Genomic DNA, 12,354 nt, shown 5'->3' with positions numbered 1-12,354 from the left:
TGAAATAGTCACAACTTGGACTTCCACCGTGGTTTTTATTCTCTTTCTGTTCACCTTCCTTTACCCAAGGAAGAATTCCCTACCCTTTAATGGATAGGCAGTTTTCTTTCCCCTGTAGAACAACTCAAAGATGTGGCTTATGGCACCCAACAGTTGTCATTATGTCTAAAACCACCGCCAGACCATGGAGATGAGGATAAAGTGGACATTTCTCCACGGCATCAGAGTGAGAATCTTTTTGAACTGCACATCCACCAGGCCTTCCTGACACCTGCTGCCCTGGCTCAGGCTGGAGACACTCAACCTACCACTTTCTGCACCTATTCTTTCTATGACTTTGAAACCCACTGCACCCCACTAGCTGTAGGGCTGCAGCCCCTCTATGACTTCACTTCTCAGTATGTGGTGGAGACAGATTCCCTCTTCTTGCACTACCTTCAAGGGACGTCAGCCCAGCTTCATCTACACCAGGCTATAGCAAGTGAGCACCACACCCTTGCAGCTGGCTGGATTTGCTTTGACAGGGTTCTAGAAACTGTGGAGAGAGTCCATGGCTCTGCCACACTTACTGGTAAGTGCTGTCAGCCTCCCACAGTTCCTGGGACTAATGTGGAATTTCCCAAAGTGTATAGTTGTCTTCTGGTGGTTTCCCATTTTATTCCTCTGCCTTTATTCTTGATCCTCGCCACACCATCTGTATCCTCCATGCCTTTCATGCTTTCTGCTACCCAGGAGCTGGTGGAGAAGTCTTTGGGGTGTTAGAGTACTGGATGAGGCTGCGCTTCCCCATAAGATCCAGCCTACAAGCACACAATAAGCGAAAGAAAGCCCAGGCATACCTGTCAGCCAATGTGCTTGAAGCCTGGGAGGCCCAGGAGGATGAGGTGAGAAAAAGGATGTGCCCATGCATCTCAGAGGAGACTCAGCCAAGCAGCTCATGAGAACAGCTCAGTATTCCACTCAATAAGTACTTGTTGAATGTGAATGAAAGAGAAAAACTGTCACACCACAACTAGTCCAGATACTTCCCTTGGTCAAGCTTGAGTTTGAAATGAAATCATGCCCTTGGAGCTAGCTACCTCTCCCTGCTGTGAACAAAATGCCTTCTCTGTTCCAATCGCTAAGGTAAGGCCTGAGTGCCAGCATCTCCCTCAGATAATTATCTGCCAGAGTCAATTTGCAGGCAGGTGAAAGTCATTGATTAGGCTTCTCTGTGACCCAATCAGGATTCAGCAATTCTTTAGGTCATAGCTCTTCCTCATTAAGGGTGCTGGGCTTCACCTGCACGACTCTCTCAGCCTGCCCTTTTCCTCAATCCAAGACCAACATCTTTTCAGCCCAGATCGGAGACCAGGAAGCATCAGAATGAGCTGCGAGTGGAAGTCATCCGATGCTGCGGCCTCCAGAGTCGATGGCTGGGAGCCCAACCCAGTCCATACGCCATGTATCGCTTCTTTACCTTTTCTGACCATGACACCGCCGTCATTCCAGCCAGTAACAATCCCTGCTTCAGAGACCAGGCTCGATTCCCAGTGCTTGTGACTTCTGACCTGGATCAGTATCTGAGGCAGGAGGCCCTGTCTGTGTACGTTTTTGATGATGAAGACTCAGAGCCTGGCTCGTACCTTGGTCGCGTCCAAGTGCCCTTGCTTCCTCTTGCACAAAACAAATCCATTAAAGGTAGGAGTTCAAGGTTATTACCTCTTTATGCTCTCTGCCCAGTGTTGTCTCCCTGTCCTAATTCTACTTTTCTTTGATTACTTGCTTGGAACAGTTTCTCTTAAAACCTGCTGAAAGGATTTGAGACTATTGTCAAGAGTGAGAGAGTAGAAGACTTAAAACCTCACTAATCATAGAGAAACATTGGCTTCTTTTCAGCAACAGAAGCGAGATTCCCAAGGGGGTAGACCCACTAATCTGAAGTCCATACCTCTGTGTCTGAACCAACATTTTCCATCTCTATAGTGCTCCCCAGTATTTGTCTTTACTTAAGGCCTATTATTTCTTAGCACATGACTAGATATCAGATTATAAGCTATGTACTTAACATTCCCCCGCTCCTTCTAAACATTAGACCCAAATTAGTCTTCCATGCCACATATGACAAATTTCTTGGATTTTTCCCCCCATATGGAGCTGAACTCCATACTACCTTATCATATGTTCATAGCCAGGATTGTAAGGTACACCAAAGAAGGGTCATCTCTCCGGTTGCAGTCCTGGGAGGGTGAGGCAGCAACATCCATGCTCTCATTAGGAAGTGTGAATGGGTGTAGCCAGTATCAACCATGTTTAACAAGCTTTTGGATGTTCCAGGAAGTGTGTGAGGCTTCCCTCCTTCCAATACCACAAGTGCTAAAAAAAAAAAAAAAAGAAAAAGGCTGACACTTCTGCTCACAACTCGTCCTTTGCCAAAGAGAAGCAATGTGAGCCATCTGTTAAATTAATCAGTGTTACAAATCAGAAGTCTGGTATTTGGAAAAAGCCATTTTGCTTAAGTTTTCTTTGCTTTTGTTATTTTAAAAATACCGACCACTTGGGTGTAGATAATGGTTTTCTTAGTATGCCTAAGGCATGGCAACCATTTGGTAATAGTAATAAGAATGTGCTCTTGTTTATTGGCTGCGTGACTGATGACAAGCAAGTTATACCTCTCTGTATACCTTTTGACTATCCCTTCCTGAACTTGGAGATACCCATTTTCCCCTATAAATATTCTAAGTGAATATTGGAAGTAAATATTTTGAGTGAATATAAATATTCACTGATATTTTATGTTACTTCTGAGTGTATTGTCATCATGATTACTTGGTGGATGTTAATTACAAACAAAATATGGTGAAATTCAAACTGGGGAGGTAATAGATAAGGTGTTGTTAAACTCTCACTTGCCTATTTCATGTGAGTGGATCTTATTAATGTCTGTGTGTCTCTCAGGTGATTTTAACCTCACGGACCCTGAGGGGAAACCCAACGGATCTGTTCAGGTGCAACTGGATTGGAAGTCTTGCTATCTAACCCCGGAGAGTTTCCCAAAACCAGAAGCTCCAAGTGAGGAGAAGGACACCAAGGACAGTTTAGATACCTCAACTGAAGAGGAAGAAGCTTCCTTTCCTCCCCAGGTAGCAGATCTCCACCAATCCTGTGGAGCAAATTTGATTTGAGGAAGACAGTATTAAAATTGGGGTAAAAGAAATTCCTTCTGTGAATGTCATGTGTTCTGCAAATTTAATCTGCATCATTCATAATGCCATGAGGCTATGGATGGAGCAAAATCCTGGGTTTTATTGTGGGGAGGGAAGAGATGGCATCTCTCAGCTTTATGGCAGGAAAGAAATGAAGTCTGATGCTAGCTCACAAATCCATTTCTTGAGTGTCAAGGCTGTTAAACTATCACCTTGTAAGGCTCTGATCCTTCTCTTTAGGACCAGATGGTATCTATTGAGATTCCCATTGAAGCTGGCCAGTATCAAGCTAAGCGAAAACCTTCTCAGGTGGGAGAAAGAAAGGAAAGGGAACACCAGGTTACAGGTTACTCAAGAAGAAAACATGGCAAAAGAACAGGCATTCAAGGAAAGAACAGAATGGAGTATCTTAGTCATAACATCTTAAATGGAAATACACTACAGGTAAGGCCTTAGAAACCCTGAAGGACTAAAATATGGGTTGTAGTGTCCCTAGATATATTATCCTCAGAGGTAGAAGCAGAAATAGGCACACAAGCAATATTCATGGCTTTTTGTGGTGAGCATTTGTTTTCACAAATGTAAATAGTTTAATAAACCTCTGGACTGTTCATTTCAATGTAATTTAATTCAACAGATTGTGGACTCTGTAATTTATGCTTAGAACTTTTGTACGACAGTCCTAACGAGGCTACTTCAACTGTAATCAAAATAAAGAACGGGTATTTATTGAACACCTACTATGTACTTGATACTGCCTTTTCTTCATAGGAAACTGGATTAAAGTTACTATGTAGCCTAAAATACATATACACACATATATATGAGATTATAAATATATATTATATGACTATAATTATATATAATTCATTATTTATATTGTATCAATTACATCAATTATATATTATGCAATATGAATTATATTAAATTTTATAATTACACAGTATACTTATATATAGTTATTTGAATGTGAAGCAGGTGAACTATACTGAATGGAAATTCTCAGGGCTTAAGATCTCCACAGATGATGGTTTAAAAAATCAGCACATGGAAGAGGAAATGACATCATCCCATTCAGCACCGATACTAAAGGAAGCCCTACATCCTGTGAATGGTATTGTCTTTTTAAAACCTGATTTTCCTATGTAATCATTGGATTATTTTATCAAGCTGGTTATTTACTTTCTTCTTTCATCTTTCATTGCTAAACGTTTCGATCCTAGGCTCAGTTTGATGTTACAAGTGTGCTGGTTAGGCCAACCAAGCTGTAATTCTGAAAGAAAGTAGCTGTCTATGTATTTAAAGCTAGCTAGCTAGCCACTTCAGCTAGCAAGCATAAAATGTTAATTCATTTCAGGGCCTCGTGACTTACGGTTACAAAGAAATAAGAGGAAGAAGCTGATTGGCTCATTTGTGATATGAATCCAAATTTCTTTTAAAATAAGGCAAAGCTTTTGGGTTACAATGAAAAGAAGGTTATGATTTCAGGTTATAATGGCAAACTAGGTAATTCAGACCAACTTTCCCACTGATGACAACTGAAAAGCTAAAGTTAATATATTTCTTAAAAGCGTTAAAGTGCCAATAATTAGGGAGGGAGGAATCACCTAGCCGAGATCGGAGAGATGATTGGAGCTCAGAGAGGTCAGCTGGAATTACTTCAGCCTGGGGATATTGCTGGTCTGGAGGAAGCAGTGGAGAGACAGAACCATGCTTCCGGTGGTCTTTTGGGGTGGAGAAATGGGAATGCAGTCTGAATCTCGTTTCTGCCCAGCATAGGCAGGTGTCTGCCCAGAGCAGAATTTCCCACTCTGGTCTGGCACCTTGATGGCAGCACTATTCTGAGCCTCTTATCCTCTGAGAGGCAGAACTGTGCTTTGAGCACCTTCAGGCTAGATAGACAAGAGCTGACCTGAAGCCCACTAGGACTCCAGATATTGGAGTTGTCAGCCACAACCTGCATTAACAACTGTGTTTACTACTTTCATGAAAATAAAAGCTGAAGTTTAAAATTTTAGCAAGGAACTGGGGCTTTGAAAATTGATACTATAAGTTTTTAAAAACATTTTGTTTTAAAATAATTTCAAAATTATATAAGAGCTACATGAATAAGACAAAAAATTTCATAACACCTTCATTCAGATTCATCAACTTTTAATACTTTTCCATGTTTTGCTTTATCATTTTTTCCTGAAGCAGTTGAGAATAATTTGCAAATATCATTCCCCCTTACTGCTGTATATTTCAGTTAGGAAAACGATATTATATAACGACAGTACAACTATCAAGTTTGCAAACGTAACATGGATAGATTATTACCCAATGTCCAGTCCATTTTTCAGATTTTGTCAATGTCTCAGTAATGTTCATTATAGCAGGCTTGCCTTACCACCCTTACCTAATCTGGGATCATACATTGCATTCAGTCATGTCCCCTTAGTTTCCTTTAATGTGGAATAGTTCCTTATCTTTTCTTTGTTTTTCATGATATTGACATTTTTGAAGAGTATAGATGAGCTGTTCTGTAGAGAGTGCCTCAATTTGGATTTGTTTGATGTTTGTTTGTTGTTAGATTCAGGTTATGAATTTTTTTACAGGAATACCACAGAAGTGATATTGTATCCTTTTTCACTGCATCACATTAGGAGGTATGTGATGTCAGTTTGTGCCATTATTGGTGATGTTAACTTTGATCACTTGGCTAAGAAAGCATCTGCCACATTTTCCATCAAAAAGTTATCATTTTTCCCTTTGTAATTATTAAATAATCTACGAGAAGATATTTTGAGTCCATATAAATATCTTATTCTTCCTCAGATTTCACCTAATAATTTTGGCATCCATTTGTGTTTATGTGTGGATTTTTTTGCCTGAAACAATTACAAAATGTTTGCAAAATACATTGCAAATTTGAAAATGAATCAATAGAAATGATAGAACTGCTAAATACAGAAATTTATGAGGGAAGTAGATGGGTTAAAAGCAGATTAGACACAACTAAAATGAGAAAAATGGAAAATATCCAGAATAAAGCACAGAGAGGCGGCAAGATGGAAAATGCTAAAGAGGAGAAAAGAGAGAAAATGAGGAAGTCTAAGCTACACTTAATTAAATCTAGAAGTAGATAAAGAAGGGGGACACAGGCAATATTGAAAGTGATAATGACTTAGAGTTTTCCAGAACTAAATAAAAGGTATTAATATTCAATGAAATGAAACTCAAGCAGGATAAGTAAAAATGAATCAAAATCTAGATATATCAGAGTAAAATTTCAGAAAATAAAATCAAAGTGAAAATACCAAAAGTATCCATTTAAAAGAAAGATGGTCATGGGTGCATCAGTAAGATGGACAATGACATACCAAGAGTGACAACTGTAGTCAGAAACCAGTGGCAAGATAATTTCAGTGTGCTAAAAGAAAATAACTAAGTACCAATCAAGAATTCTCTACACAACAAAAAGATCCTTCAGAATTAAAACACAATAGACATTTAAAGACAAATCAAAATGGAGAGTTTGCTCCAAAGCTACATTTTAAAGAAAACTTAGTTTTTTCTTTAGGCTGAAGGAAAATTATCCCAGAAGGAAACACAAAGATGCAACAAGGAATGAAAAGCAAAGATTATAGGTTAATTTTAAATGACTGTGTAAAGCAAAAATATTAGCTTGTGGGTTTAAAATATATTCATAATTTAAATAAATAATCTAATGGGTTCATTGGTGACCTCCAAAAAGATATGTTCATATCCTAAACCTCAGAACCTGTAAATGTTACTTATTTGAAAAAAGCCTTTGCAGGTGTAATTAAAGATCTTGAGATGAGATTATCTTGAATTATCTGAGTAGACTCTAAATCCAATGAAAGTGTTCTTATTAGAGACACAGGCAGATGAGGAGGAAGCAACATGACCATATAGTCAGAGATTGGAGTGATGTGGCCACAAGCCGAGGAATGCCTGAAGCTCCCAGAAGCTGGAAAAGACAAGGAAAAAGGGAAAAGACAGATTGTCTTCTGGAGCCTTTGGAGTGAGCACAGATTTGATTGTGGATGTCTAGCCTCCAGACCTGTGAGAGAATGAATTTCTGGTTGTCTTTTTCTTTTTTAATGAAAGATTTTACCTTTATTTCTTTTCAAATACTTAAGATACAGACATTCCATCCATAACAAGGTTAAGTGACTTGTACATGTACATGTTTTATGTAAGACAGAAGCACAACCAAGTCTAACATCTGACCCAGTAACTAACATCACTGAGAGAGCTCATATGAAGTTCACCAAAACCTTGAAGACCTATTACTTTTTTGTAGAATGAATGACCCTACAGAAAAGAGAAAAGAGACGTAAAGGATAAAATGAGGTGGTCCTATATTCAATAAAATGTAAGAGAAGACAAAAAAGGGGACAGAGGCAATATTTAAAGTAATATATATATAAATCATATCTTTATTCAAAAAATGAAGTCATGGGCTTCCCTGGTGGCACAGTGGTTGAGAATCACCTGCCAATGCAGGGGACACGGGTTCAATCCCTGGTCTGGGAAGATCCCACATCCCTTGGAGCAACTAAGCCTGTGCACGATAACTACTGAGCCTGTGCTCTAGAGCCCGTGAGCCACAACTACTGAAGCCTGCACGCCTATAGCCTGTGTTCCACAACAAGAGAAGCCACCGCAGTGAGAAGCCCGCGCAATGCAATGAAGAGTAGCCCCTGCTCGCCACAACTAGAGAAAGCCCGCGCACAGCCATGAAGACCCAATGCAGCCAAAAATAAATAAATTAATTTTTTTAAAAATGAAGTAATGAAAAGAAGGTCTGTTTTTTCTGGGATCTCAACTGTCACTCTCAATAGTCAGTTGTGGGTTGCTTTCTTCGTTTTGTTTCGGCAGATTCTGGATTTGAACATCAGATTCATCAATCTTTAATCTGAGTGTCCAGATCGGGGCAATTTTTATAGATTTACAGCATAGTGACTCACAATAGTAAAAGGTTATACTCAATTTAGTTATTATAAAATATGACTATGTTCCCTGTGATGTAAAATATATTCTTGTAGCTTATTTATTTTATACATAGTAGTTGGTACCTCTGAATCCTCTACCTCTACCTTGCCCCTCCCCACTTCCCACTCCCCATTGGTAACCACTAGCTTGTTCAATATATCTGCAAGTCTGTTTCTTTTCTGTTGTATTCACTAGTTTGTTTTATTTTTTAGATTCCACATATGTGATATCATATAGTATGTCTTTTTCTAACTTATTTAACTTAGCATAATACCCTCCAAGTCCACCCATGTTGCTACAAATGGCAAAATTTCATTCTTTTTTATGGCTGAGTCATATTCCATTTTATATTTTATATACATATATATATATATATATATATATATCTTCTTTATCCATTCATCTGTTGATGGACACTTTGGTTTCTTCCATATCTTGGCAATTGTAAATAATGCTGCTATGAATATTGGGGTGCATGTATCTTTACAATTAGTGTTTTATGGTGGGTGTTTTTTGGATATATATGCAGGAGTGGAATCGTTGAGTCATATGGTAGTCCTATTTTTAGTTTTTTAAGAAACCTCCATACTGTTTTCCACATTGGCTGCACCAATTTACATTCCCACTGACAATGTGCGAGGGTTCCCATTTCTCCACATCCTCACCAACATTTATGATTTGTGTTCTTTTTGATGATAACCCTTCTGACAGGCGTTAGGTGATATCTCATGTTTTTTAAAATTGAAGTATAGTTGGTTTTACAATACTGTGATAGTTTCAGGTGTATAGCAAAGTGAGTCACTTATATATGTACTTTTTCAGATTATTTTCCATTATAGGTTATTACAAGATATTGAATATAGTTCCCTGTGCTATATAGTAAATCCTTGTTGCTTATCTATTTGATGTATAGTATATAGTTTGTATCTTTTAATCCCATACTCCTAATTTCCCTCCCCTATTGCCTTTTTTTTTTTTTTTCTATATGTGGGCCTCTCACTGTTGTGGCCTCTCCCTTTGCGGAGCGCAGGCTCCAGACGTGCAGGCTCCGCGGCCATGGCTCACGGGCCCAGCCGCTCCGTGGTATGTGGGATCTTCCCAGACCGGGGCACGAACCCGCGTCCCCTACATCGGCAGGCGGATTCTCAACCACTGCGCCACCAGGGAAGCCCCCCCTATTGCCTTTTATCCTTGGTAAACATAACTTTGTTTTCTATGTCTGTGAGTCTGTTTCTCTTTTGTATATAGATTCATTTGTATTATTTTTTAGATTCCATGTATAAGTGATATCATATATTATTTGTCTTTCTCTGTCAGACTTATTTCACTTAATATGATATTCTCTAGGTCCATCCATGTTGCTGCAAATGGCAATATTTCATTTCTTTCTGTGGCTCAGCAATATTCCATTGTGTGTGTGTGTGTGTGTGTGTGTGTATAAATGACACATTTTCTTTATCCATTCATCAGTTGATGGGTACTTGGGTTGTTTCCATGTCTTGGCTATCGGAAAGAGTGCTGCTATGAACATTGGGGTGCATTTCCCTTAAAATTAGAGTTTTCATCTTTTCAGGATATATGCCCAGGAGTGAGATTGCTGCATCATATAGGAGCTCTATTTTTAGTTTCTTAAGGAACTTCATACTGTTCTCCATAGTGGTTTTACCAATTTACATTCCCACCAATAGTGTAGGAGGGTTCCGTTTTCACCACACCCTCTCCAACATTTATTATTGGTAGAATTTTTAATGATAGCCATTCTGACCACTGTGAGGTGATACCTCAGTGTGGTTTTATTTGCATTTCTCTAATAATTAGTGATGTTGAGCATCTTTCCATGTGCCTGTTTGCCATCTGTATGTCTTCTTTGGAGAAATGGCTATTTAGGTCTTTTGCCCATTAAAAAAAAATGTTTATTTATTTATTTTGGCTGTTCTGGGTCTTAGTTGCGGCACACAGGATCTCTAGTTGTGGCATGCAGACTTCTTAGTTGTGACATGCGGACTCTTAGTTGAGGCATACATGCGGGATCTAGTTCGCCGACCAGGGATCAAACTCGGTCGATCCCTGGTTGGGGAACCAGGGATTGATTGGGTTCCACTTGCATTGGGAGCACAGTCTCACCCACTGGACCACCAGGAAAGTCCCTTCTGTCCATTTTTTCATTGTGTTGTTTGGTTTTTTTGATATTGAGTTCTATGAGCTGTTTCTGTATTTTGGATATTAATCCCTTATCCATCACATCATTTTGTAAAATTTTCTCCCATTCAGTAGGTTGTCTTTTCATTTTGCTGATGGTTTCCTTTGCTATGCAAAATCTTTTAAGTTTGATTAGATCTCATTTTTATCTTTTTGCTTATATTTCTTTTGCCTTCGGAGACTGATCTAAAAAAACTATTGCTTTGATTTATGTCAGAGGATGTTTTACCTAAGTTCTCTTCTAGGAGTTTTATAGTGTCATGTCTTAAATGTAGGTCTTTAAACCATTTTGAGTTTATTTTTGTGTATGATATGAGGGAGTGTTGTAATTTCATTGATATATGCGTAGCTGTCCAGCTTTCCCAACACCACTTGTTGAAGAGACTATCTTTTCTCCATTGTATATTCTTGCCTCCTTTGTCATAGATTAATTGCATGTAGTTGTGTGGGTTTATTTTTGAGCTCTCTGTTCTGTTCCTTTGGTCTATATGTCTGTTTCTGTGCCAGTACCACACTGTTTTGATTACTGTAGTTTTGTAGTATTGTCTGAAGTGTGGAAGGGTTCTGCCTCCAGCTTTGTTCTTTTTCCAGAGGATTGCCTTGGCAATTCTCGGTCTTTTGTGGTTCTCTATAAATTTTAGGATTATTTGTTCTAGTTTTGTCAAAAATGTCATGGGTATATTGGTAGGGATTACATTAAATCTGTAGATTGCTTTGGGTAGTATGGCCATTTCAACAATATTAATTCTTCCAATCCAAGATCATGGACTATCTTTCCATTTCTTGAATCATCTTCAGTTTCCTTTATCAGTATTTCATAGTTTTCAGCATATAGATATCTAACCTCCTTGGTTAAGTTTATTCCTAGGTATTTTATTTTTTTAACATGATTTTATTTATTTTTATTTATTTATTTATTTATTTATTTTTTGTGGTACGCGGGCCTCTCACTGTTGTGGCCTCTCCTGTTGTGGAGCACAGGCTCCGGACACGCAGGCTCAGCGGCCATGGCTCACGGGCCCAGCTGCTCCGCGGCATGTGGGATCTTCCCGGACCGGGGCACAAACCCGTGTCCCCTGCATCGGCAGGCGGATTCTCAACCACTGTGCCACCAGGGAAGCCCTAACATGATTTTAAACAGGATTTCTTTTTTTAACTTTCTCTTTCTGATGTCTCATTGTTAGTGTAAAAAAATGCTACAGATTTCTATATATTAATCTTATATCCTATTACCTTGCTGAATTTATTTATTAGCTCTAATAGTTTTTGTGTGGAGACCTTAGGGTTCTCTATATAGAGTATTATGTCATCTGCAAATAGTGACAGTTTTACCTCATCCCTTCTAAATTAGATACCTTTTTTTTTTCTTAGATTCCATATATATGTGTTAGCATACGGTATTTGTTTTTCTCCTCCTGACTTACTTCACTCTGTATGACAGACTCCAGGTAATTGGATACCTTTTATTTCTTTTTCTTGTCTGATTGCTGTGGCTAGGACTTCTATTTCTATGTTGAATAGAAGTGGTGAGAGTGGGCATCCTTGTCTTGTTCCTGAACTCAGCAGGAAGACTTTCAGCTTTTCACTGTTGAATATTATGTTGGCTATGGGTTTGTCATAAATGGCTTTTATTATGTTGAGATATGGTCCCTTCATATCCACTTTGGTGAGAGTTTTTATCATGAATGAATATTGAATTTTATCAAATGCTTTTTCTTCACCTATTGAGATAATCATGTGGTTTTTGTCTTTATTTTTATTAATGTGGTGTATCACATTGGTTGATTTGTGTATTTTGAACTGTCATTGTGGCCCTGGAATGAATCCAACTTGATCATGATGTATGATCCTTTTAATGTGTTGTTGGATTCTGTTTGCTAGTATTTTGTTGAGGATTTTTGCATCTATATTCATCAAAGATATTGGCCTGTAATTTTCCTTTTTTGTAGCGTCTTTGTCTGGTTTTGGT

General features: G+C 38.5%; 1 protein-coding gene across 11 annotated transcripts in view; it reads left to right on the top strand.

The window, feature by feature from the left end:
• Nucleotides 1-12,354, top strand: part of RPGRIP1 (RPGR interacting protein 1) — a 105,171-nt gene that overhangs the window by 47,211 nt on the left and 45,606 nt on the right. For 7 of the 11 annotated variants that reach the window (XM_067028823.1, XM_067028825.1, XM_067028821.1 and 4 more), the window contains 6 exons: nucleotides 119-571; nucleotides 733-884; nucleotides 1,338-1,680; nucleotides 2,938-3,122; nucleotides 3,426-3,629; nucleotides 4,161-4,299. In XM_067028823.1, coding sequence (XP_066884924.1) covers nucleotides 119-571; nucleotides 733-884; nucleotides 1,338-1,680; nucleotides 2,938-3,122; nucleotides 3,426-3,629; nucleotides 4,161-4,299 — 1,476 coding nt within the window. Of the gene's footprint in view, nucleotides 1-118; nucleotides 572-732; nucleotides 885-1,337; nucleotides 1,681-2,937; nucleotides 3,123-3,425; nucleotides 3,630-4,160; nucleotides 4,300-5,782; nucleotides 5,832-12,354 lie in introns of those variants that run through there. The other 4 variants (XM_067028829.1, XM_067028827.1, XM_067028822.1 and 1 more) reach the window with 4 other exon arrangements.

Source organism: Kogia breviceps, chromosome 3 (assembly GCF_026419965.1).
Source record: "Kogia breviceps isolate mKogBre1 chromosome 3, mKogBre1 haplotype 1, whole genome shotgun sequence".
In the NCBI taxonomy this organism is placed as follows: domain Eukaryota; kingdom Metazoa; phylum Chordata; class Mammalia; order Artiodactyla; family Physeteridae; genus Kogia; species Kogia breviceps.
Note: the sequence above shows the minus strand (reverse complement) of the source record. Positions and strands in the feature narration are given on the sequence as shown.